The 24182-nt window shown below is 39.0% G+C and overlaps 1 protein-coding gene across 1 annotated transcript in view; it reads right to left on the bottom strand.

Annotated features, from left to right (window-relative positions):
• Positions 1–24182, bottom strand: part of ZNF608 (zinc finger protein 608) — a 69053-nt gene that overhangs the window by 28125 nt on the left and 16746 nt on the right. The window contains exon 3 of the mRNA XM_014953422.1: positions 20131–20386. Coding sequence (XP_014808908.1) covers positions 20131–20386 — 256 coding nt within the window. The remainder of the gene's footprint in view (positions 1–20130; positions 20387–24182) is intronic.

Raw genomic sequence — 24182 nt, 5'->3', positions numbered from 1 at the left:
ATGTTCACCCTTCTGCAGGCTGGGAAACAACTGCATGGAAAGACTGCTCCCTTGCTCTTGGTCCTTCACACTACTTACATAGTTGTTACCATCTTTTAACTCACCTACCTGCGACATATGAAGAGGAGTCTTTGTGTTTCAGGACACAAGATCGCCTGAAGATGACCATCTAAAACTGCAAAAGTAATTAACAAAAACAATACTATATTTTTAGCTCCCTTATACTTTCTGTGCAATATTCACCAGCAGATTAAGGCCACTTAGAGGGAAGGATGGAGTAGAATCACACAGAATCAGGGCATTTCATCATGCAAAGGCAGCAGCAATGACAGAGAAGGGGTGCCAACAGGGAAAAGGTCAGACCTCCATATGTCTCCACCCATGGGTTCCTGTTGAGGGACCACATCTCTGAGAAGTAACAACAGATGCCACAACAAGAAGTTTGTAACACTTCAGGAAAGTGTGAAAGGAATGACAGTTGGCTGCCTTTCTCAAATCTTTGGCAGAAGCCTCTCTCCTCACCCAGAAGGCAGCCAAGGCTGTGGCACCTTTTCCTTACACTTTCACTGTGTTCAGAGGTTCTACCAATCTTACTCCACTCTCGTGAGACCCCACCTGGAATACTGCATCCAGCTCTGGGGCCCCCAGTGTCAGAAGGACATGGACCTGTTGAAGCAGGTCCAGAGAAGGGCCACAAAGATGATCAGAGGGCTGGAGCACCTCTCACATGAAGACAGGCTAAGAGAGTTGGGGTTGTTCAGCCTGGAGAAGAGAAGGCTCCAGGGAGACCTTATAGCAGCCTTCTAGTATCTGAAGAGGGTCTACTTCGTCAGGGAGTGTAGCAATAGAAGAGGTAATGGTTTTAAACCGAAAGAGAGGAGATTTAGATTAGATACTAGAAAGAAATTCTTTACTCTGAAGGTGGCGAGGCATTGGAGCAGGTTGCCCAGAAAGGCTGTGGATGCCCCATTCCTGAAGGTGTTGAAGGCCAGGTTGGATGGGGCTTTGAGCAACCAGGTCTAAGCCCTGGTGGCCCAGCCCGTGGAAGGGGAGTTGGAACTAGATGGTCTTTGAGGTCCTTTCCAATGCAGACCACTCTATGATTCTATGGTCTTTGGATATTTTTAGTCAACTAGTTATTCAGATTACAGAGGCTGGGTTTCTTACGGACCCTCCTCTGTGACAGAGAGAACAAAACGTACTAGACATCAAGATAAGACCATACATTTGTTTTAACTGTTAAGGAACACAAAAACACGGAGGTCTTTCTGCCTCTTTTGGGAAGTGAACCAGAGTGGGACTTTTGCCCATCGGTAAGGGGATGTTTTCTCCTGGAAGACTTTTTCTGTTCAGGTTGAAGAGCTTCTGCAAATGTCGTTTTGAGAAAGAAATGTTAAAATGACCAATGACACAACACATAAGGGGAACACGTTGCTTTTGAAACAGGGAAGACCAGTGGATATTTGAGGACTGCAGATTTAATATCAGGAGCTAACAGTTTCTTCTTAGTGAAACCACCTACAACAGCTACCAAAGTAGTTAAAAAAGAGACTAAACTAGGTTTTTAATGAAAATACTTGTAGAGCCTGTGTCTTTTTTCCTTCATCACATTACTGATGGCCCAGATCAAGATGCCTTCTTGTTCTTTGGAGAGTCCAACACATTACACACAATCAGAAACAACCTCTTTTTAGTAGGAAACCTTTTGGGGATTAGCATATAAAAAGGCTGCTTGGAGAACTGAATCAGGTTCCAAGGAAGAAGGCTTGAGGATACAGATGAGCCGTACCAAAGGAAACCTACGTCGGGTTTTTGTGGTCTCTTTCCAGCTGACAGGACTGGTAGGCTGGTAGAAAGCTGCTACATTTACCCTTTCATTTGAAGGTTCTGGAAACGGAAGGGGGCCTATAGAAAAACCTCTTGGGCAAAGACTCCCTGTTGCCCATTCTAACTTTCCTTAAATTTTGCAGACCCATTTTACTTTTCGCTTCTCTTCTCTGAAAGGGACCTTTTTTCCTCTCTTGATAAAACTTCTTAGTGACTGAGAACTATTTCTGAGAACACCAAAATATGCAACTGGTCTATCAGAAATCAGGCAAACTTGACTGAAGAGTTCATAAAGACTATTAATATAGAAATGATAGGATCCGGAAGCTTTAAGCACACTTGTGAAACAATTTGTATTTCCTAAACAGTAATGAATTTAACAACCATTCCTTTCAAGAAGTTTTGTTTTTTTCTGAAAAGAGAATTTTGTATTATCTTTTACCACCTATAGACTACTGCAAAGACATGACTTAGTATTTCAGATGACAAATGGCAAACCTGGTAAACTTGAAAAACTGGGAAGCAGAAGTAAAACACCCTTAAACTAAAAGACAGCAGGTGATTCTTTCAGTAGTTGGCCTTCAAGGCAGTTCAGAAAAATATTCTATACAGAATAATAGCCATTGAGTTTATTTGCCATACTTTTAAATTTCACAGAACACCACCCACTGTTGTAGAAAAATTAAAACCTATCTTTGTGTCTGATATGCCTGTCTTTAGGAGTTAAATATCCACTTCAGTACATCTGGGAATTGCTGAAAAGGAGCCTGTAGACATCCATGGATAGGAGGCTCTACCTGACAGGAGACTGTCAGAAACATTCAGAAAGTAGAAAGATGATTTCTTCTCTCCAGGGATTTCCCACCTACATAATTAACAGTCCCTTGGCGGACAAGGCAGAATGCTTCCAAAAAGCTTGGAGTCAATTTTAGTCTTTGTTTTTGAAAGCAAAGGCACAGCATACAGAACCTTCCAAATTGCTCTGAATTTCAGATTTTCACAACGATAGCCGCTGCAGACATAAAGGATGACTTTGTGTCTAGATAAAAATGTTATTTTTCTGATTCGACCATCTCATTTGTCCTGCCTAGAGAATGTAGCAGGCACAATCAAATGTTAGGTTCTTATTGGCTGAAGATCTCTTTTCTTCAAGATCTTTTCAATGGGGGGATTAGTAAACCATCTACATAAAATACTTTGAGGAGCATGGAGTTTTTCTCTTGTTGTCCATGAGAAAACATCTTTCTTTTAGAGATTCTAGACAGAGAGAAATGTAAGGTATTTACAAGCCAGTTGCTCACTGGCAAAAAGGTTCATGGTTAGACAATCAAATGGGCAAAGGCTGTTCTTTGATAAAACTATATGGCTGATAGACTAAGAAATTCATATGAGCTCTTTAGACTTCATAAAACTTCAGGAGTGCGAGGGAGGGCTGCAGAAAGGACCCAAATGAATGGTGAATCAAGGAGAACATTGTTGGTAAAGCCACTATTACTCTGTCATAGGAAAGTCAGCTAGATGAAAAACAACATAAAACTAGGAAACTCTTAAATAGTGTTACCATTAGGCAGTAGGAAATAATGAGGAAAGAATGAGAAAAGTGGAAAGACTAAGAGTGAAATTCAGTCTCTTTATGGCCAGCTGCCAACTGTCTTAGAGATGCCATAAATAAAATATACCTAGCTGTATCTCCGAGACCTTGAAGAGATTTTTTTTTCTTCTCTCCAAGCAAAACTCAACATACAACCAATACCTCTCAAAGAAACAAACAAAAATGCTAATGCATTTATTATGTATTCAATATTCCACTGAAAATAGTTCGAAAAACTGAAGGAGAAGAGCAGTATATCTTTATTACTCTCCAAACTGAAACCAACAGCTGTCCTCACAGAAGGAAGATTAGTGTTATTTATGTGCCTCACTCAGACTCAACGGTATTCTTGGATCTCAATATGCTGTACTATGTTTATAACTTTGCCTTCCCTCATAAGACAGCTTTAAAAGATTACATTACAGAAAAGCAAAGGTTACTGGAGAAGTGTCCTTCGAAATTCTGAGATATTTACTTAGTTAGGTATTGGTATGAAATATTAAAGCATAAGCCAAGCACAGGGATAACCTTCCAGCAAAGAGTACCTGCACTCTCCTCCTTTTTCCTTCAGCTGTATAGATTCAACAGTCGGTCTCTTCATTACTAGCCTGTCTGTAAGAGAGTTGTTCTCTGTTCCATATTTGGTTCCCGTGAGCCCTTGATTAATAGCTGTCTGCTATAATTTATATATAGCCCTGGTTTAGCCCGCACAATTTCCTTTTTAATGCCATTTTAAAATCCTTCACTCACACTGTTCAACTAATTTGAAATTTTAAAAAAATAGAGGTGACACACTGTGTCCCAATTTCCTAGGAAATGCCTGTGTGAGAAGCAAAAAACAACCAAATCAATTATGAACTCAACTGTTTCTAGAAACTCTGAAAAATAGAGCTAAAAGGTCCACAAGAAGCTGTCCAGTCTGCCGCCTCTACTTCTGAAGCATTATCAGCATCTATCCTGAAAAATGTTTGCATAGGTTTTCCTCTAACAGAAGACTCCACAAGTTGCTAGACAACCTACTCCACAGCCTCATTATCCTTGCTGTTAGAAATGCCTTTCTAATGTCTCACTTGAATCTCTCTTGCACTACTTAGGATCATTACTTCCTGTCTTTTCTGCCACAGTCACAAAGAACAGACCAACCTGTGATAAACAAGATCTCATCTGTCTTAATAGTCTCTCCAAACCAACCAAAAAAAAGAGAGACCAAACCAAAAAACCCAAAGAACAAACAAACAAATTCCTAAATCAATTAATTTATTTCAGTATTTTGACATGTTTGCTAACCTATGCTGTGAGGTTATTTTTTAACCTAAGCTGACCTTATTCAGTCAAGATTTGAGTTTAAGTAGAGCTGGGGGCAAAATGGAAACTTATTAAATTCTGTGATTAGGAATGTAATGCTATTTACTAGTCTACTTCCACCAAACCTGTATTTCCTGCATAAATGCACTGTGGCTGACCCGGACTTTCTGTCATAAACACCTTATACTACAGCAGCAGTTAAGCATTACGTATTTTTCAAAAAGTATTTCAAGGAATGGGTGTGGAGGGTAGATTTTTTTTTTAAGGACCAAAGAGGAAAGACTGTTTCACTGCTTTTTTTGCACTGCTTATAATAGAAACCTCTTGTGAGGTCTTCTAAAACAACAATTCAGCAAAAAGCAAATGCTTAAGCCACTGAGTCAGCCCCTATAAGCCTTTTTTTCAAAAAGGCAGCTTTCAATGAATCCATTTTAAATGTTTCTCACCCCCTTCCTCAGTTATTCTTACATAAAAACTTTCCCTCCCAATGCTTTCTCTTTGGAAATTTGGTAACCATAGTTTCTGTGTCCTGCTGAGACTTGATATGTAGAGCTGTATTCTACCTGCTATTAAGCTGCTGATAGCAGTATTTCTGTTGCAATTTATGAGAAATGTCAGTTGAAGGCAGAGAGTATTGTACACACTATATTTTCCCAGCTGGATACCTCCGTGAACAGAAAGCAAAAACATGAATACACATGCACCATACGTTTTGGGGGAGGGGAGGAAAGAGACTGCAGGAAAAAAAGGCTGCAGGTTAGATGTGATGTTGTGTGGTCTAAAGCCAGTAGAAAATGAACACTTGAATGGGAAGATACTTCCACTATTATTAGAAAACACCAGAAGTTCCTAATGCAGTCCTTGGTGCTGCATCACCAATACAAAGACCCCTCTGCAGACTCTTCAGATGCCTCTTTCCCTTACACTTACAAGCTGAATTGTTGTGTTTTGAAAACTGTCACATTCATCTGTTTGTTTCTCTTACCCAGGGCTGCAAGTTCTTATTTAATGCTTAGCACAAAGGCATTTTAATCCTGAATGCAGCTTAGCCACTTCAGTGGTAATTATACCTGCGGGTCTTGTGGGGTTTTTTTTCTCCTCCCCACAGCAGAACGAAAACCAGGTCACCAAGCACAGGAAATATAATCGTGTCTCATCATGCTCTTCAATAGCAGTTTGCTTACTTCAATGATATCAATATCATATAGCCATACATTTGTTTGTGAAAGTATTTTAGGCATCCCTGGATAACAATGATAGCAGCTTTAATGTTTCTTCATCACACTGACAGCTGATGGTAACAGTCTTTACAGGAGAGGCACTGAAGTCCTATTCAGCAAGAAGTGAATAGGAATTAAAGCAAAATGTTGGTTTCTGTCTCCTAAAAACACCATGGGACCATAACTCTTTCTACACCAGAAAGTATTGAAGATTACTGTAGAAAGTATTCACCAAAGATTACTACTCTTTAAGCACTGCCTCCCTGGAGATCAGGGTTTCGTGGCCATGACCTACTCTCCAGAGAGTACTGTGTGGAACTGAAAGTTTTCAGGCAAATAGTTTAACAAATCCCATAACTTCTGTCTACTTCACAGTACAGACTATACAGAAACGTTCACCTGCCAGTGAGGAACTACTCCAGATGTAAAAGTCACCAGTAAAGAAGAGACAGATTATTACAGCAGCAAAATCATTCATTATGGAACACATGTTGCTCAAACAGCATATGTGCCTTCCCAAAAGTTATCAACTCTTGTCACTAGTAACTAACTTCCAAATTTGCAATTAATCTTTGTCATTCCTCAAATCACCTCCTCCATTAGAAGCATGGAACTGAAAATAATGAAAATCCCAAACCTACTAAAGTTAAAATGCTCAGTCAAATTGAGGATAGAGCCAAATACCATTTAAATAACAACATGAAACTCTTTGAAGGAAAGGCCTTTTGATCTCAAAGATTCAAATGATGAACAGTGAGAATCCAAGTTCTTTAAATTTGCAGGGAAAAAGCTACAAAAAAAGAACTGTGACCCAGGTTGTCAGTCATGTGCTTAAATCCCTAGCATTTTTTACTGTTAAATGTAGCTCTCTTGGCGTGTAATTAGTGGCGATGTCATCATCAATACCACAGTTAATAAATGCTTAAGTAACTCTTTTCTCGCAGGTCGTTCTGGTGTGGAGGTGCAGGGAATAGTGAGAAGTGAAGGGGAGACAGACCAAGGGTGAAACATGAGTTGTATTTTTCATCTTTCCCCCTGTGGAACATTAAGATTTCCAAATTTTGATCAGCTCACACTTAGTTGTTAATACAGATTTTGCAAATTTGAATGCCTTGTTAATTTCAAATACAAAATAGTGTAAGGTCAAATAGCATTAAAAGTCTCATTTGGGTAGAATTACAAACCCTGTGCTTTTTGAGTGGCAAAGGCAAACAATAAAACTGTACTGACCTGCAGTTCAAATTTCTGTCATTTTTTAATCCTTTCTCTGGAGAGCTGTGAGGGAATGATGCTTTGAAAAGTGCTTTAGCCTTTGACAGCCTATGGAGTTTGCTGATGTCACACTTCCTAATTGACACAACACAGGGTCTGCACGACACATTGCTACAACATTTGTTTTACAAGTGCACATTTCACAGGAAACCAATGATTAATTTCCCAAAGACTTACAGGCATACATTTCCAAAAAGGGAAAAATAAAACTGTTACATATCCACACAAATCAAAATTTACAGAATTGTGGCAGCCAGCCAGCAAAACTACTCCAGGTCTGCTTTCCCATCTGCTTAGCCTGTTAACTGAAAGAAAATAAAACCAAGTTGCTCCTTCTGCAACTAATTCTCAGAAGAACTCCCTAAAAAACAACTTCCATGACACAATTTTAATAATACAGAATGCTTTATGACAATAAATAAACATCCTAACGCTGTGCAATGTAGACACAATAGCTTCAGAAATGGGTATTGAGACAAGAACAGTTGCCTTCTCCACCAGCACTGGAAAGGCACTGTTCCAAGCCTCTACTGCTGATCACAAAACAGACCTCTGTCAATCCTTTTAGCAAACTAAGCCCTCCAGCAGATAAACTTGGCCACATCTTGATGTAGACGGTGATGCTACTACCCCCACGTATCTATCTGCCCCAGCCCCTTGCTGGAGGCTACAAGCCCTTGGAGCAAGGAGGTAGTAACAAATGTCAGATCTTTGGTCACCTTCACTCACAGCATTAACGTAAAGGAAACTAGAGCTGGTTTATGCAGGTTTGTGAACTTGCTGGCACTGGGAAGAGCACACAATCCTGCTCTTGCCTCTGATAATTGTGAGGTAACCTACACAGATCAACTGGCTGAGCAGTTAAGGTCAATAATGCCTTCAGCTATTTGTCTGCTGGAGCCCTGACAAGCGATTCTCAGTTTATGGCAGCGTACCATGTCAAAACTATTTCTTTTTTCTTTTAATCTATAAATTAAAAACCTGTAGTGAAGACTTGCACAGCTTTTGTGTGTCTACCATTGCAATGGTATACAGTAATTAATATACTACAGGTTTCTACTTCACAGATGAAAAAATAATTTGACTAGGAGCACTTTCAACAGCTGCCCATAAATCAGCCCACTCTCAAGAGTTCAACTCAAGAGTTATTGTGTCTATTGTGCATCTTAAGGTTCAAAGAAAGATTATTCATGCATTCATTCATAGCCAAGAACGTATCCCAGCAAAGAAATTTACCCTTCAAAGCTGACCCAAGCTTAACCACTGGATTGACTAAATAATTTAATTGCTCAATGATATGCTATATCCCTTCTCTGAAGATCGTATTTTTGGTGAACTGAGCTAGGTTTATACCAGTGGTATGTTAATGGCACATATTCCAAAAGCGTAAGCAGCTGCTGCCCACAAACATTGCCAAACTGAGTAATAGGAATGCAAACAAATCTCCTGGTGCACAGTTAGGTTTTTTTAAAGTATTTAAAAATTGTAGGGTTACAAAATTACTTTTGTGGAAGAAAGAGGCAGAAAATAGATGAAAGCAAAGCTGTTATTTACAGAGAGCCCCTAATAACTGAGTAACGCTGCCAGTGTAAGAACATTAATTCTGTCACCTCCTTTTCATACCCAACAATTTATTTTCCTTTCTGTGCAAAAGGGTTTCTGTGAGTAGATGCAATCATGAAAAGAACAGTGAGTGTTCTCCTCACATACTAGAAAGTCAGAAGAGTCCCAGAGTAACTTCTCCTCGCCTATTAGGAGAAGCTATCTGGTGCAGTTAATTCAGTCAACATTCCAGCCTTTCCTAGCTACACTAAGCCAATGCAGCTAGACTGAAGATTAAGGAGAAGGGAAACAATTACATTGTGTGTCACTGCCAAGGATGCAAAGACTCTAAATCTCCTTGAAGCTGAAAACAAATTAGCAGCTTTGCCTGCATCAAGCTGTCTGTCCAAATGGAGGTTTCTTTTCTCAACGGTATTACTGACTGTGCTCCTTGAAGATAATGCTTTGGGGATACAAAAACATTTTCTCTAAGTTATTTCCTGTCACTTGCTCGTCTAGACCAACAGAACTGTTTGTAACCCAATCACCGCCCACCACCTTGAAGCAAAACCAAGCACAGATTTACTCCTGCTCCTCAAGAGCCCCCTCCTCCCCCATTACTTTTACTAATTCCATGTGCTGGTTGTGTGGGCAGAATCAAGATAAGAAGAAACGGCGTTAGCCTTCAGGTTCATATTTCATAAAAATGCATCATCACTTGGTAAATCCAAACTTCTGTGCCACCTTTAATCTTCACCTGCAGGAGAAATTGCCTGTCAGTTCTTGTGGAAGAACTTTCAGACTTAGCATCACAGAATGGTTAGAGTTAGAAGTGACCTTAAAGATCATCTTGTTCCAACTCCCCTGCCCTGGGCAGGGACACCTCCCACTAGACCAGGTTGCTCAAAGCCCCATCCAGCCTGGCCTTGAACACTTCCAGGGATGGGGCATCCACAGCTTCTCTGGGCAACCTGTTCCAGTGCCTCACCACGCCCACAGAAAAGAATTTCCCCCTAATATTGAATCTAAATCTACCCTCTTTCAGTTTAAAACCATTACCAGGCTGGAAGGAAATGCTGTGTGTTCAGTGAGTGCCTCCACCCCCACACGCTGTGGGGATTTCTTGGTCTCCCAACAGCACTTGTGAGGACAGCTTCACTGCCGCCTGTTCTCTCCCCACCAGAACTACGTTTGAGCCCTTTCCCAGCTAAATCTGTTCCTAAAAAACCCTGACCAGCCAGCTCAGTGAGAAAGAAGCTATTACGTCACTGTGTTTCAAACCCAAGGTCTTTCACTCCCATCTTAAGTAGCCCTCCACTTGGGGACAAGTGGGGTCTAGCTAGCTGGGGTTTGCAAAAAATTGGTGAAGTTGAAAAAGCTCAGAAACAGGCTACTGTCAACACAGGCCTGACATGCTTAGAAAGACTGAATTCTTAATTTTTATGCGACTACCTAGGAAAACTTTTTCTTTCCTTTACACAACAATGGAAAAATTAAAGGCTTTTTCAAGTGTGTGCAGACAGTGCAGAATTCAACAAACATGATCTAACTTTCATTATGTAACGAATGTTAGTAGCTTCCACTGGCCTTAGTTCAGGTTGCATCACTGCTAAATACAGGTCTCATGCTGGGAATTGTTGCAACCCAGGAACAATTATATTTGTTTTAATTGCTCAGGCTTGTAACCAGTGACACTTCTTACTTTGAAGCTAAATGAAGTCTACCAATAGCCAGCAGTTCTTCCGGAGGAAACTGTCCTGTCGGCTGACAAACCTACTGTACTGGCTCCACCGCCACCCATAGTGGTATGAACAAAATTTCTCAAGAAGTAAATATTAATTTATGCAAAAATTTCTCAGGAACCACAGAACCTACAGTCATAACTTTCAAGACTTTAATAAAATTGTAGAGAATAGCCTAAGAAATAAGGGGTTTTTTTAAAAAATCTGTAACACACATTAGAAGTCGTACTCTCATAAAAGTTGACATGAGCTTATCTCTTCCCTAAGGAAAACAGCTCCTTTAGTGAAACCTGAGACTCTTCTTTCTGTTTCTAAAATCTCCCAATCGGAGGGGGTCACATAGCCTCAGGCTTTAAATGATCCACAAAAGCCAGCTCTATATGAATGCAAGGTTAAGAAGCACAGGTTCAGCCACTGAAGGGAAAAGTAAACAGGCAGTAAAACGTAATTACTTGTTTCAACCTACTTAAATGAATAAGTTTTAAGTGACTGGGGTAAAAAACCCACTTCTAGATTAACTGAAGATTGATCTTGAACTACCCCTGCTGGAAGCCGATTCTCCTCAACACTTGTCCTCAGTGTTAGGGACCAGCTACAAAATTGCCATCTACTGACAACCAACTTCAGTTCCATTTTATTAATGGAGGTCTTTACACTATTGGGTAAGTCACCAGAGAAAAAGCAAATGGCCTGATCTCTTCCTTAACGCTCATGCAAAAACAACAGCAAAAAAACTCAAACAAACCAAAATCACTTAAATACACTAAAATATCATCCCAAGCAAAGCCCTAAAAACTTCCTAACTTAGCTTAAAAAATAAGTGACATCTATTAAAACAGAAGAAAAGAATAGGGGGAAAGAAGGCTTTTCTTAAATATTTATTCTGATTAAATCTCTAACAAGGGTAAATTCTGCCTTCAAAAATTAATTCTATGGCTTTTATTTCCATAACTATATTCCCTTAAAAATTCTTTGATATTTAAATTTGAAGCTAGTAAGTACAAACCAGTGTTAATTCGGATGGCCATGTAAGTGTTTCAGCTTTAGCTGATACTCCTTAAAAAAAAAACCAAAAACCCAAACCAACACAAAACTCAAAAAACAGAGTTAAAGCACAATGCTCTAATAATGGCCTTTTTGGTTTTTACTCCAGACTTTTTTGGGTCCGTCCCCCACCCGCCTCCAATCTCATGGCATTTGGGGATATAATATTGTTGAACCTCAATTGTGGTTTCCATTGCAACACTAACTTTAATAAATCTAGACCTAGTTTTTCAGTCTAAATCAAGATAGCTATTTCCCTTGAGCTTTTCTTTTTTGATATTCTTTGTTTTCACCCTCAACCTCTATCTTTCTTGTCTCCCTCTTCTAGAGCAAAAATAAACGCTGCAATCTTTTAGTAACCCCGAAGGCCAAAGAAATGTTTACTGGTCAAAAATTTTAAATTGAGGCTTTCCTTCTGTTTTTTGGATTGCCTCTTGTCATGAAGAGTTCCAGACTAGTAGCTTGTTACTACCACATCAGTAGTTACTGGGAAGAATTATGAATATGCCCTCAGGGTGACAAAACGTAACTTTCCACCAATTCTAAAAAAATGAAAAGCTGGTTGTTAGGCCAGCCACTGATCTTATACAGGCAAGTTACTACCAGTGCCAAAAGCAGCTTTTTGCTACATATCCTGAAACACAGGAAAAAAAGATTATTTTATTAAATTGATATTAATCTGTATTAGTGAAAACATACAGTCCAGCAACCAAGACCACTACAGAAGACCAGCAATACTCAGGAGTGTAACACAACTGGAAGACTACAGCTTGTCCTAACTAGTTAAACTACGTACAAAATTAGAATGACTGTGAGAACATCTTTAAATGAGCGGTTTAATGGTTTAATCCCTGACCCACACCAGTTAAAGATACCATTTTAGTTGTGCTTTCATTCCTTACTCCAGTGGTATTTATTTAGTAAGAAAACACTTGCACGCATACACACTTTCTTCATTAGCAGTCATCCCTCCCCCCTGCTATCTACAAATCCAAACACCACATGTTGCAAGTATTTTGTACTGGAACGGTCTCACTTCTAAGCAATCTGCTACTATTGAGATTTTGCTTTTGAGCAGTAAATGCTCAAAACTGTTGCTGTTCTTAAAGCAGCTCCTCAGTGCTCATAACCTCACTGCTTGAGCAGGCTCAGTTTCACGTTCAAATAGCTCCAAGCAAATGTTTCCAATCTCAATTATCCTCCTTCCTTTTTCTATGCACCCTCCCTGCCCCCATATGCTTGTTTGTAAAAGGGATAATTTTCTATGTATGTACAAGTATCGCAGGGAGTCTTCCTCTGTGGCAGTCTGGCAATATACAGCTTTTTATTTAAGCACTGTCTGGAATTTGTTTTTTCATGCTCTGCTTTGGGTTACACCAAGAGAGTTGAACCCGGTTTTCTCATTGAGCTGTAAAATGTGGCTTTTGCCAGCTCCCTTTAGATAAGCTGGCCATTACAACCCTGGCTAAATAAAGACTTTTTGGTCAGCGATTGCAACTGTGCTGTGGCTACGCTCTGCTTAACATTACATCTGTATCCATAAGAGCGAAGCAACAAGACAAGCACGAGGCAGTATACAAATCAGCATCCCTCCGTGTAACAGACATGTTCAGCCTCTCTAAACAAAGTTGTAGGGCTAGCGCTAGTTGGACCCTGCAGCATGTATATGTTCAAGGAGAAACACTGACATTTAAATACCAAATTTAACATTTAACAGCTATCTTTACACAAATTTCCTAAGTGCTTTTCCTCCCAGGGTGGTCTGCAGTCTTCAAAAATCTCCTGAAGCAGTGGCGGTTGGAAGGAATGGAAAGGGTGATGAACTAGCTTGACTTCTCTGCTGCACTAAGAAAGCCTGGAAACTAGCAGGGGCTTTGTTTTCACATCATTTTTTTCCTTTTTTTTTTTTTTTCCATTACACATCTTCACTAATCTGTGATGTTTTCCATCACCTAGACAAACAGCTTTAAACTTAAATTACTGTTTAAATGAATGACTAATTGAATGTTTCTGGGGGAAAAAAAAAAGTGTGCTTTGTAAGAGAATCAGAATTAAACTGAAGGAGGTCAAAATATCTCCCATTTGACATATAGCTCTGCCAGGAGGGAACATCCATAACCTATTTTGCATTTCTCCTTCACTGAGAAGGTTTATACTGACATGATTTATCTACTGTTTGCTGTGAACAAAGAGCCTGCAAAGCTTCGGTTATCATAGCCCAGCTCATTCATGGAAACTCATTAAAGCCACATGAACTCAACCATAAACATTTGGTTCCTAAGAGCCAGTCCCAACGGCTTAAAACCATTCAGAGGGGCATCTGTGGATAGGTGGGTGTTTGGCTCTAAAATTACTGTTTGCTTCATTTATTTCAGTGGAAGCAGTATCATAGACTACATCTAGTTGTCAATGGGGCAATTGAAGGTTGTGTGTGACAACATCTTACGAGGAGCAACTGAGGAAACTGGGGTTGTTTAGCCTGGAGAAAAGCAAGCTGAGGGGAGACCTTGTCGCTCTACTACCTGAAAGGAGGTTCTAGAGACGTGGACATCAGTCTCTTCTCCCAAGTACCAAGTGACAGGACAAGAGGAAACGGCCCCAAGTTTCATGAGGGGATATATAGATTGGATATTAGGAAAAATTTCTTCACCAAAAGGGTTCTCAATCACTGGAACAGGCTGCTCAAGAAAGCGGTTCAGTCACCGTCGCTGGTGGTATTTGCAAGATATGTAGACAAAGCACTTAGGGACATGATTTAGTGGTGGACTTGGTAGTGCTACGTTTATCGTTGGACTCGATCTTAAAGGTCTTTTCCAATCTAAACAATTCTATGATTCAGTCAAAAACGGCTCCCTTTTTGGCCCTCCCAGTACAAACATGTTGTGTTATACCAATAAATGATATAAATATTAAATTAGCACCACACTGGCTTTGACCAAGCAGTCCATCCAGCCCACTCCTTGCCTCTAACACTGGCCAGCACCGTATGCTTCAAACAAATGTACAATAAACACTGCAGAAGCCATTTACAGGACAACATCAAAATTTATGTCCCTGAACAAGCACATACACTGATAAGGTCAGGCAAACTGCTGAGATGACCAAAAAGGCCCCTGAAACCCAATAAACCTCAGCGTACCTACAGTTAAATCCCTCTCACAGTCCAAATCCTGTAACATTAAACTCTTAAAACTTTTCTCAGATACTCTGTGTACATTCCAAAGCAGAATCTCCAAAACTCCTTTCGTAAAGTAGGTAGAGCTTCCATAAAGCACAAACATTTTTACACAAGTCTGTGGCTTCCCATTGTGAGATATAGCCCATTTTAACTTTGCTCTAAGTTTCTACATAACAGGTACTAGGTGTCAGACTCCAAGTGCCTTAGAGAATACAATCAGGCAGTTGAGGTCTATAAAAAAATCAACTATCTCAGGCTTCCTTAAATGCATTGATATACTGCATCTGATGTCACAGACAGTAGGAAGAGGAAAAATTAAACATAACATCTCAAAATATAAACATGTATAGGCTTTTTCTGAACAGGTGACATTTTGATACTGGCTGACATTCATACTGATCAGCAGATGATTTGCATGGCAGTAGAAAATATTTTAGGTGTTCTGTTAATGTAGCAAGGCAAAAAATCTTTCTCCACAAGCAGCTTCTCTGTAACATGGACATAACAAAGCCAGACTTTTGAGCAATATCTTTATGCTTTTCTCCTATAAAAATACCCCCTTGTCTTTCAATTCTGAACTGAGTATGGTGGTCAACCACTGCTTCCTGTATCCAGCAAGTCAATGACCTACATCACACAGAAAGGACATAAGCTAAGTGTATATAGTCTGAAAGCTTACCCGTTTTTAACAACTGTATCAGTTGGTTTAATAAAGGATATTAACTCTCTCTATAAACCTTGCCTGAGGTCAAGACAACAGTGTGATTTAATCATGTTTATCTGAATTTCCATGAATTACTGTAATGTTCCTTGATCAAACAGATTTTTTAAAAAATATCTAATTTCTGCATTTGTTTACTTACATATTTAACACAACTTTCAACATTACAAGTCTCATTGTTTTATCATGCCTTTGTACTTGTGAAAGTAGGAAAATGTGGTTGTTAAACCACAAAAAACTGCTAAGGGGAATCAGAGGCCGTCAGACTACATCTCATTCTTCTAATTCTGTTTCTATAGACACATACACACCCTTACTTATACACACATGTACAAACACATACATAACCAAAGACATTTAAAACACTCTGTTCTTTTAAAATAGTATTTGCAAAACTAACCCCACACAGTAATGCAGGGAGGAATCCATGTCAGCTCTGTGCACAAAACAACATCTAGTTGCAAACGTGGCAGGCTGGGAAACCCATACACAAGTACCAGCATGCCTCTTTGTCATCTAAGCTTTCTCCTTTCTATGGAAAATTTCTGCAAAATAGCGTCAGAACTTATGCTAGGATAAATCTGGAATACCCTGGAGATGACCCTATCAGATTTCTGAGATCCAGCAGATTCCTATTTTTTACATTTGACAACTAGTCTCAAGTTATAAAAAATCAACAGGCCAACCCTGAAAGAGGACACTTTGGAAAATACAACTCATCTCCCCATTATTTGTTACTGAACATCAACAGCAAGTTGTACCAAACTGCATAAGGAGTGCAGCAGTGTGAGAGCTCCAACGCCTGGTGTAGACAGCTTGTTCTGCACACAAAGGCAGCAAGGTGACGGATGGCTGTCTCCTACACAGTTTTCAAGCAAACAACACATCGTCAGAACTAGTATTTCCCACATCTAAAGGCAAACTCTACTACTAGATGCAGAACCAAAAAACAGGACATGACCCAGGGCAACTGCGTGTGAGAAACTAAACAAAAAAGCAAGGTCTAAGCAATTTACAAAGTTGGTTGGTGGTTTCCTTTTTTTCTGGGTCATTTTTATTTCCTCCAGGCAGCAAGAAACAATTACCGTTCCCTTCAAAACTGTTTTCCCAGAAGATAATTGCACGATTTAGCAAGTACCTGATTCTAGATAAACCTTATTTCTCAGTATAGAAATACAGACTTTTAGCAGCTGCTTCCTAGAGTATCAGAAGAACCAACGAACTAAACCAACCAAACAAAAAAATACACTCCTGTAACACTACCAAGCCGCTTTTTGTGAAGGACTTTTACTGCTACTGGGTAGTAGTTTCTGGTGTCAAATATCCACATCAGCTGCCAACTTTCAGGTTGACTTGCCCATAACCATTTCTCAATCCACTACTACAGGGTAGCCTCAACTAGTTCCTTCAATATTCTTTTATACAGCCATTAACACCATTTTGGCCACATTATCAGGTCAGATCCAAACAAGGTGTCATTATGCAGACGAAAATGCCTACTGCCTACATATGTAGAAATTAAACACTACACAACTTATTAGTGCAACTGAGAAACGCCCACGTGATAAGCAGCAGTCTCAGTCAATTATATGGGTAACCAGCTATGGCTAGTTACAAAGCCCTGTAATAAAATGTGACAGACTTCAGATGCCAGCTTCCCTCTACACATTTTAAGAATAAAACACTCTGGAAAAAAAGAGTCTTATTTATTAAATCTGCTGATCAAGTCAACTGAAGAGATTGGCATGGAATAAATGAAAAGAGCTGTAGTAACAACACTCCCTTTGATCTGCCACAGTTTTGTTTGAAATCCAATGCTGCTTCCCCCCTCCCCCTCCTTGGAGTGATTATCTTAAAAATATGAGTAAGAAAACCAAACATTATCCTTTTCCTGACCTTGAAGAACAAATGCAACAGAATGTGACAACTTGTTTAACATTCCTAAAAGAAAGCTGCTTAATTCAGATACTGAAAACCTTCAAAACATGAATTCTCATGATTTCTCCTCTATAAAGCATATATTACGTTTAGTAACGAGTTCTACATAAACTATCTGATTTCATCTTTCTCTACTCACTCTACTATTCTTATTACAATAACTGTGATCACCACATCCTTTCTGTATTTGCATTCCCACTGCTAGTCGGTGGAGCATATGAAGGCTGCTCAGCTGCACATTTGGTTCGTAGTTCCCATATGCCAGAGTATGCAGACATCTACTCTAATCACCTCACAACTCATCTTACAGAGTGGCTAAATCAGATACAAAATAATTCAAATACCTCAAAGCACAAGCCAAGGTCAGAAATTTTCATACCTTAGTTTCTTAAAATTGTTTTATGTTAAAAAGCTACCGTATTCACAGATAGCTAGATAGTTATCAGTTTGCATGTGTGCTTTTATTAGGTTTTGGAAAGCAGTGAAGGGAGGAATATGAAAGAAACATATGGGCATCACAAAAGAAATCTGTATTTCAGTTGGTCATTATTAACATCAAGATGGTTTTAGATGTCACCAATTACAAAGATTTCAGTTAGAGTATTCTGGATTTACACCAATTTAGGAAAGGTCATGTTCTGGCCTAATTAAAGTCAAAATCATAACTGAAGAAAATGAGTATCTGATAATCTTCCTTCTGTTAAAGATAAATAGAAGACCCATCTGCACCCTGTTTTCTAAAATTTGGCAGAAATTGCTTCACGCAAGCTGCTATATAGCTGCTTTCATGAACATGTCAGAAAATTTGAAAACAGCTAAATATACACATATATATGTGTGCCCCAAACGTCAAAACTTAATTAAAATGCAAAAATGATCATTAGGAACTCATTTTTCATAATACACTGTTGATTGTGAACACTGGGAAAAGCAGAATAAAATTTATGTTATTTTCTTCAGTCAGCAGGGTCTGAAACAGTAAAACACAAAGAGCACAGTACAAGCCATCCAATATGAAATCATATCAATTATCTTCAGTCTCTTAATCTACATTTTCTGGAGTATTTTAGAATTCCATTATATCTATTATTGTAGTCACTCATAGCTGTAGTGTCACCAAACAGTGTTTGTAAAGCTGTGAAAACAGGCACATTCAAAACCCTTTCACTCAAGGGTTGTCGTCATTGAACTCGAGTTGTTTCACAAAATTTCTTTAAACAAAATGGGAAAAGGCTAAAGGAGTTAATTTCTATTAACTAACGAGAGTTTTTAAACCAGTAATGCTGAGAAACTGGAAAATGGAATGTCATCCTGACCAGAATGCACTTTTTTAAATGCTTCATTTCTGGTGCCAAACGTTTAACAAGGCAGGCTTCTTAAATTCAGTGGGGGTCAGAAGTTTAGTTTATTCAGCAAGAATAACACTATTAACAGCTACTGCTCTTTCATGTCAACACAGTTAACGCCCACACATTCCAACTCTGGTTAATACAGGCCAGTCAAGGAAGATTGGAGCTGCTAAGGGCAGTCATCTCTGCAGGGATATTTTAAAGCAGAATTTATACTGTGCTTTAAAAACAATCTAAAAGGATCAATCTACCTTATGAATCTGCTGTAGACATACACAGAGAGAAAGATGGATGGATGAAAGCATATAAAAGCAAGTAAATCTGACTCTCTCTATTGATTTTTGAGAGGACAGTGTAGAGTACTTTGGTGAGGTCTTATATATCACTGCAAAGGACCAAATGCCATTGTGCGTATGTCTGAAGGATGTCAGGATTTATCATGAAGCAATGCACTGCTGTATGCTTTCATTATATCCTTTTGTAAATAATCTTGTTTCCACTGTTGAGGGAGATAGATCACTAAAAATTAAATAATCTTCAAAACAAACACAGGAACAATCACAGGAAGACTTTCAAGCAGCTATAACTGGAGAAATCCACTATTATTAAACCAAAAATGCAGTATTTTTAGCATTAACAGGAGAGAGCTGGTATTTTAATAATGAGCTTTTGAAAACCAAAATGGAAAAATCTGCATATCACAACATAATCCTCTTCCTACTTACTTTGTTCTAAATCATAGCAAATCAATGGTTAGTATTCCCCAAAGCTCTCCAGCATTCCTACTTGGCCAAATGCCTTCAAAAAATATTAAAGAAATCACTCTGGTTTAGATAGCACTTCTTCACCAGATGGAACACTACTCCTCAAGGAAGAATGCTTTTCTCTTAAAGCATGTTTCAAATAACCAAAATGCAAACAATAATCACATCAAATTGAATTTCTGCAGGGTCTCTGGGGCTTCTGTTGTTACGTCATGGTGGCATTTTTGATTATAGTGTCTGAATTCCAAAACATTCAGCTAAGTTTTCATCTAAACTATTCATATATCCAGTCCCACCACATGCGCCCCGCTCATGATGTACATTTAAATAGCACATTTATCTTATTCTATTAGCTATTTCTTCATATGCTTTTGTCAATATAGCGATAGGAAACAATTCTATTGTTAACTGGGGTTACTTGGTAGGTCATTTGGAAAATACAGTTACTTAAATAATTTAAAAAATGCCATTTGTTTTTAAAAGAAAAACTCACTAGCTGAGCTATAAAGCTGTGACTGCCATTGTAGATAATGATGTCCCAACAGACTAGCAAGCCCTTAGTTAGTGCCCAGGCAGATACAGCAAAGACTCCTCCTTGTTAACGTAACAGACAAACCTAATGGAAAAAACAATTTACCTTCTTCAGTTTCATGCCACACAATTCCTTCCAAGTTCACGCTGGTCCCAGGCTCACAGGGTCCAAGGCATTCGGGTTCTGTTACTACTCCAACCTCGCAAGTATTTACACCCACTGAACGAGTCCGTACCAAAAGCTGCTCGACTGGTGCTGCAATATTGGATGAAGATGGGGAAAAGTAGGAAGGCAGAATCTGAGGTGTGATACTGCTGGAAATCGGAGGTGGAGGTGCAGGCACTGTAAACAGGGGATCAACCTGAAAACAACAGACAAACTTACTATAATGGTGCTGTGAGATTTAAAAAATAAAATTAAGAAAAAAAAAAGAAAGCCCAGTTTGCTGAGACTGCAGGGATTTGGTGTATCCCGGGTAATTTCAGTCTTATGAGTTTAATTTTTTTGACATTGGCCCAAATGCTGCACATGAAAAATTAAGTACAAAAATATCTATCATGCTAAACAAGGCAAATTTCTATGTTTCTACAAGACTATTCCCTGTTATCATAGACTGCTAGTATGAAATAATAATATATTTTAAAAACAAGGACTAAGGCCACTATTTTCTTGCCGTTGACGGAGACTGATTTATAGACGGAAATTAATTTTGCAAACTGGGAACTTCATTTTCTATTTAAAGAAAAACATTTATAAGGACAGTATAAAGACATATAAATGTCATTTTTTTCATGTGCATCATAGAGAAATTAGCACTTGGAACAAATCTAATACCCATATGGCATCAAGTATAATCTCTTGTCATCCAATCATTTAAAATATATTAGGATCACCCACCTAACAGCTTATAGATAACATTTATATCTTTTTACTTCAGATAACAGATGAGGACTTTTAAAAGAATCTATCCAAACCATCTAATTTCTCAGGGTTTCCAAAATGCGTATTTGGAAGAATACAACTCACCAGACAATCAGTCTGCATACAGACAATTCACACAGAGACAACATCTGTATCTGAACTGAAGAAGTTATCTTTCCCATATGACTTCCAATATTCCCTGTAGCAGATTTTCTGTACACAGATTTGTCCTAAGGGTTCTCAGTATTCCACTGCAGCCAATAGGTCCTTTGTCACATAAAAGATAGCTAAATGAGGATATGAGTGTGCCCACTCAATAGCTAAACCACCTAACATTCATGTTTATTTGGCCCACTGGATCACAGATACCACACCAAGAAATTATTCTGCAATGATTTTTTTTTAAATGGCTACTTTGTAACTGTTTTCAAATAGATGATCAAATGTCTTTATGCTTTTTTTAATTTTGGACGCCATAAGAAGACTCAACAGAAAAGACATAATGACTCACTGTACATTGTCATCTAGGTTTCATTCAAATAGATCAAAGTTAATTCTGTTTCTTTTGAAGCCAAGTTAGCAAATGGAGATGCAAAGAGAAGAAAGGACGAAGGAGTACTATCCTTGTATTATATATCCTTTGTATCACAGATCAGCTCACTTCATCACATGGCCACTTTTCATAATGAGAAAATAAAATGGATATCTGAAATTAAAAAGAACTTTTTAAAAAATTGTAACAATTGTTACAATTGGCCTTTGTAAGTATGATTTTGCTTTGAGCGTCAGTCATACATACAAACTGAGGGTCAACACCTTTAATTGTGCACACAAGCCTTAAGCGTGCTAATTATTTAACAAAAGTGCTTTGTATGGTCTTTATATAACCAACCTGGATTCTGATTTCAGTTACACTAGAACTAGGGAAGCGAGAGGAGGGACCTATAACCACATTTTTCGCCAAACTCTTGCTCATTTTGGGTGCGTTCTTTTTATTCAGGACTAGAATAATCTTCAGGTTAGAGATAGGACAAAGTAACACAAAAAAAAATCGAAGCAAAATGTGAATACTAAAGGCATCCATTAGGAGGTAAAAAACCTGCTAATACCAGCAAAATTCTACTGAGTAAAGCAGAGGTCCTACGGCATAAAACCGATGTAGTCAAGTATAATATCTTTATTCTTCTCTTTATGCCATTGCAATTGCAGAGTTAAATCACAGGCAAGAATGCTCTGCAGAGCAGGCTTGAATGCACGCAGGCAAGACAAATATCAACTGACCCCCGACAGCAGCTGTTACTCGCAGTGTCTAATAGCAAGCACAACATAAAGCCATCAGGGTGTATGCCTAGTACGGGAGGACACTGATTCCAGGCTACACAGCCTCTGGCTGATGCCCAGTGGAGGCAAACAGTTGGATGGCAGAGAGCCCTGCTGCCTGGCATGGGCTGCGTGATGGGGCTCTGTCAATGAAAAGGGGTCGATTGGGACCCCAGGCATCGTTTAGAGGAGTTCTTAACGTAGCTTACTTCAAGCCAGAAGAGGACCGGGATCAGCAGCTGGCAGGTAAACGGAGCCCAGTGCTTAAGAAAAGCTAAGCCACACCCCTTTATGATACCAAAGAATACTGCTGAACGGCCTGTTTGATAGTTTACATGGTGTTTTGTAAAGCTGTGCAAAACCTCCTGCTACACACACAACATCATTCCCCGGTAAAACATACTCATCACAAAGCCAGAGGAAAAAACAAAATGTTTGCTATTATCTTACTAAACTAGCCAGCGTTTTAAATGAGCGTAGACTAAATTGGCAGATGTGTCTTCCATTTTCCAAGTATTATAAACAGTGAGGGGAAGCTAAAGAAAGCAGGGATCTGACAGTGTACCCTACTAAGTTCTTTGTTACAAATATTTGTACTCAGTTCTGGTTTATTTAGACCTCCTAATAAATATTCATGTTTTCCACTAGAAACACACAGGACGAGGCCAAAGGGTGTATATTGCCGTAAAAGAGGCTGTTGCTCTGTGAAGTAAAACACTAAGCTTTGGTTGAGAATTAAGCAGGCATATACTGCCCCTGAGGTTCACATTTATTGCACAAATATGACCTTACTTATAAGACAAAAAAATATGCTGAGCTTAAACACCGCTCCAGTTTTCCATGTTTTAAAATTATCCCATCTTGTTTGATAATCGTAACGTCAGCACAGCAAAGTGGTGGTTCTCAGCGATCCTTGTGGTGACACAATTGTTTTCATGAATTCTCCAAAGGGCACTGATGTAAGCTATTAGAGGCAAAGAGAGAGGCAGGAAGGCTGCCATCTCCACTGGAAAAAAGGCACATAAGACTAACATCTGGTGGTGGCAGTCTGTCAAACTGAGGAAAGTTAATGTCAAGAACAGATGCTCTGCAGTTTCTCACTGTTATTTTTGCATGATTATTCCCAGGTGTTGGCGCATACTGAGCAGTAGCCTTGCTGTTTATCACACGAGAGATTCCAATACGAGAATGAAAATCTAAATCTGAGAAAGGTTATTTACATAGATGCTCTCTTTATACACATAATCAAAGGGCTCCAAAAAAGACAAAAATATTCAAGCAATATTTTCTTCATTCACCTAATTCCAAGAGCTTTTGAGAGCTGATTAGTGACAAAGGCTACAAAGCTGGAGTGTTATTCATGGCAGCTTTCCACTGCCAAGTGTTTGATTGTATCAGAGAGCTATGGCTCTCAGTAGTAGAAAGCTCACAGAAAATGAAGAATGCCTGCCAAGCAATGTAGTCAGTGCTCCACGGAGCTCTCCTCTATCTGAACATGAACAAAAAATAAATATTTTCGTGGCTGCATAACATTAGTCAGTATGAGGAAGAGGGTATGGAAAAGAGAGGAATATCACCCTAACTAGAAAAGGGCAAGACTTCCTAATAAGCAGGGTTCTCCTTCAGTTACTCAGACATTTTACATGCTGAAATTAAGTTCTGCTCATCAAAACTCATCTTTGTGATGCAGTCTGGAATTACGTCTGAAATTTTGTGTCCTTTTGTCCTTTGTCCACAATTTCCTAGAAACCAGGAGGATTTCCAGTGGTAATGATAAGCTCACAGTAGAAGGTTTGAGGGTACTTCCCAGATCAAAGAGTACCCAACATAATACTATTGCAATCAGTCATACCATATTCCCATTCCTGCAGGAACAGGAGAATTTTAAGTCTTTATGGGTCAGAGCCTCTCATGTA

The sequence above is a fragment of the Calidris pugnax genome, unplaced genomic scaffold (genome assembly GCF_001431845.1).
Source record: "Calidris pugnax isolate Ruff unplaced genomic scaffold, ASM143184v1 scaffold209, whole genome shotgun sequence".
Lineage (NCBI taxonomy): Eukaryota > Metazoa > Chordata > Aves > Charadriiformes > Scolopacidae > Calidris > Calidris pugnax.
This window is presented reverse-complemented; position numbering and strand designations above follow the sequence as displayed.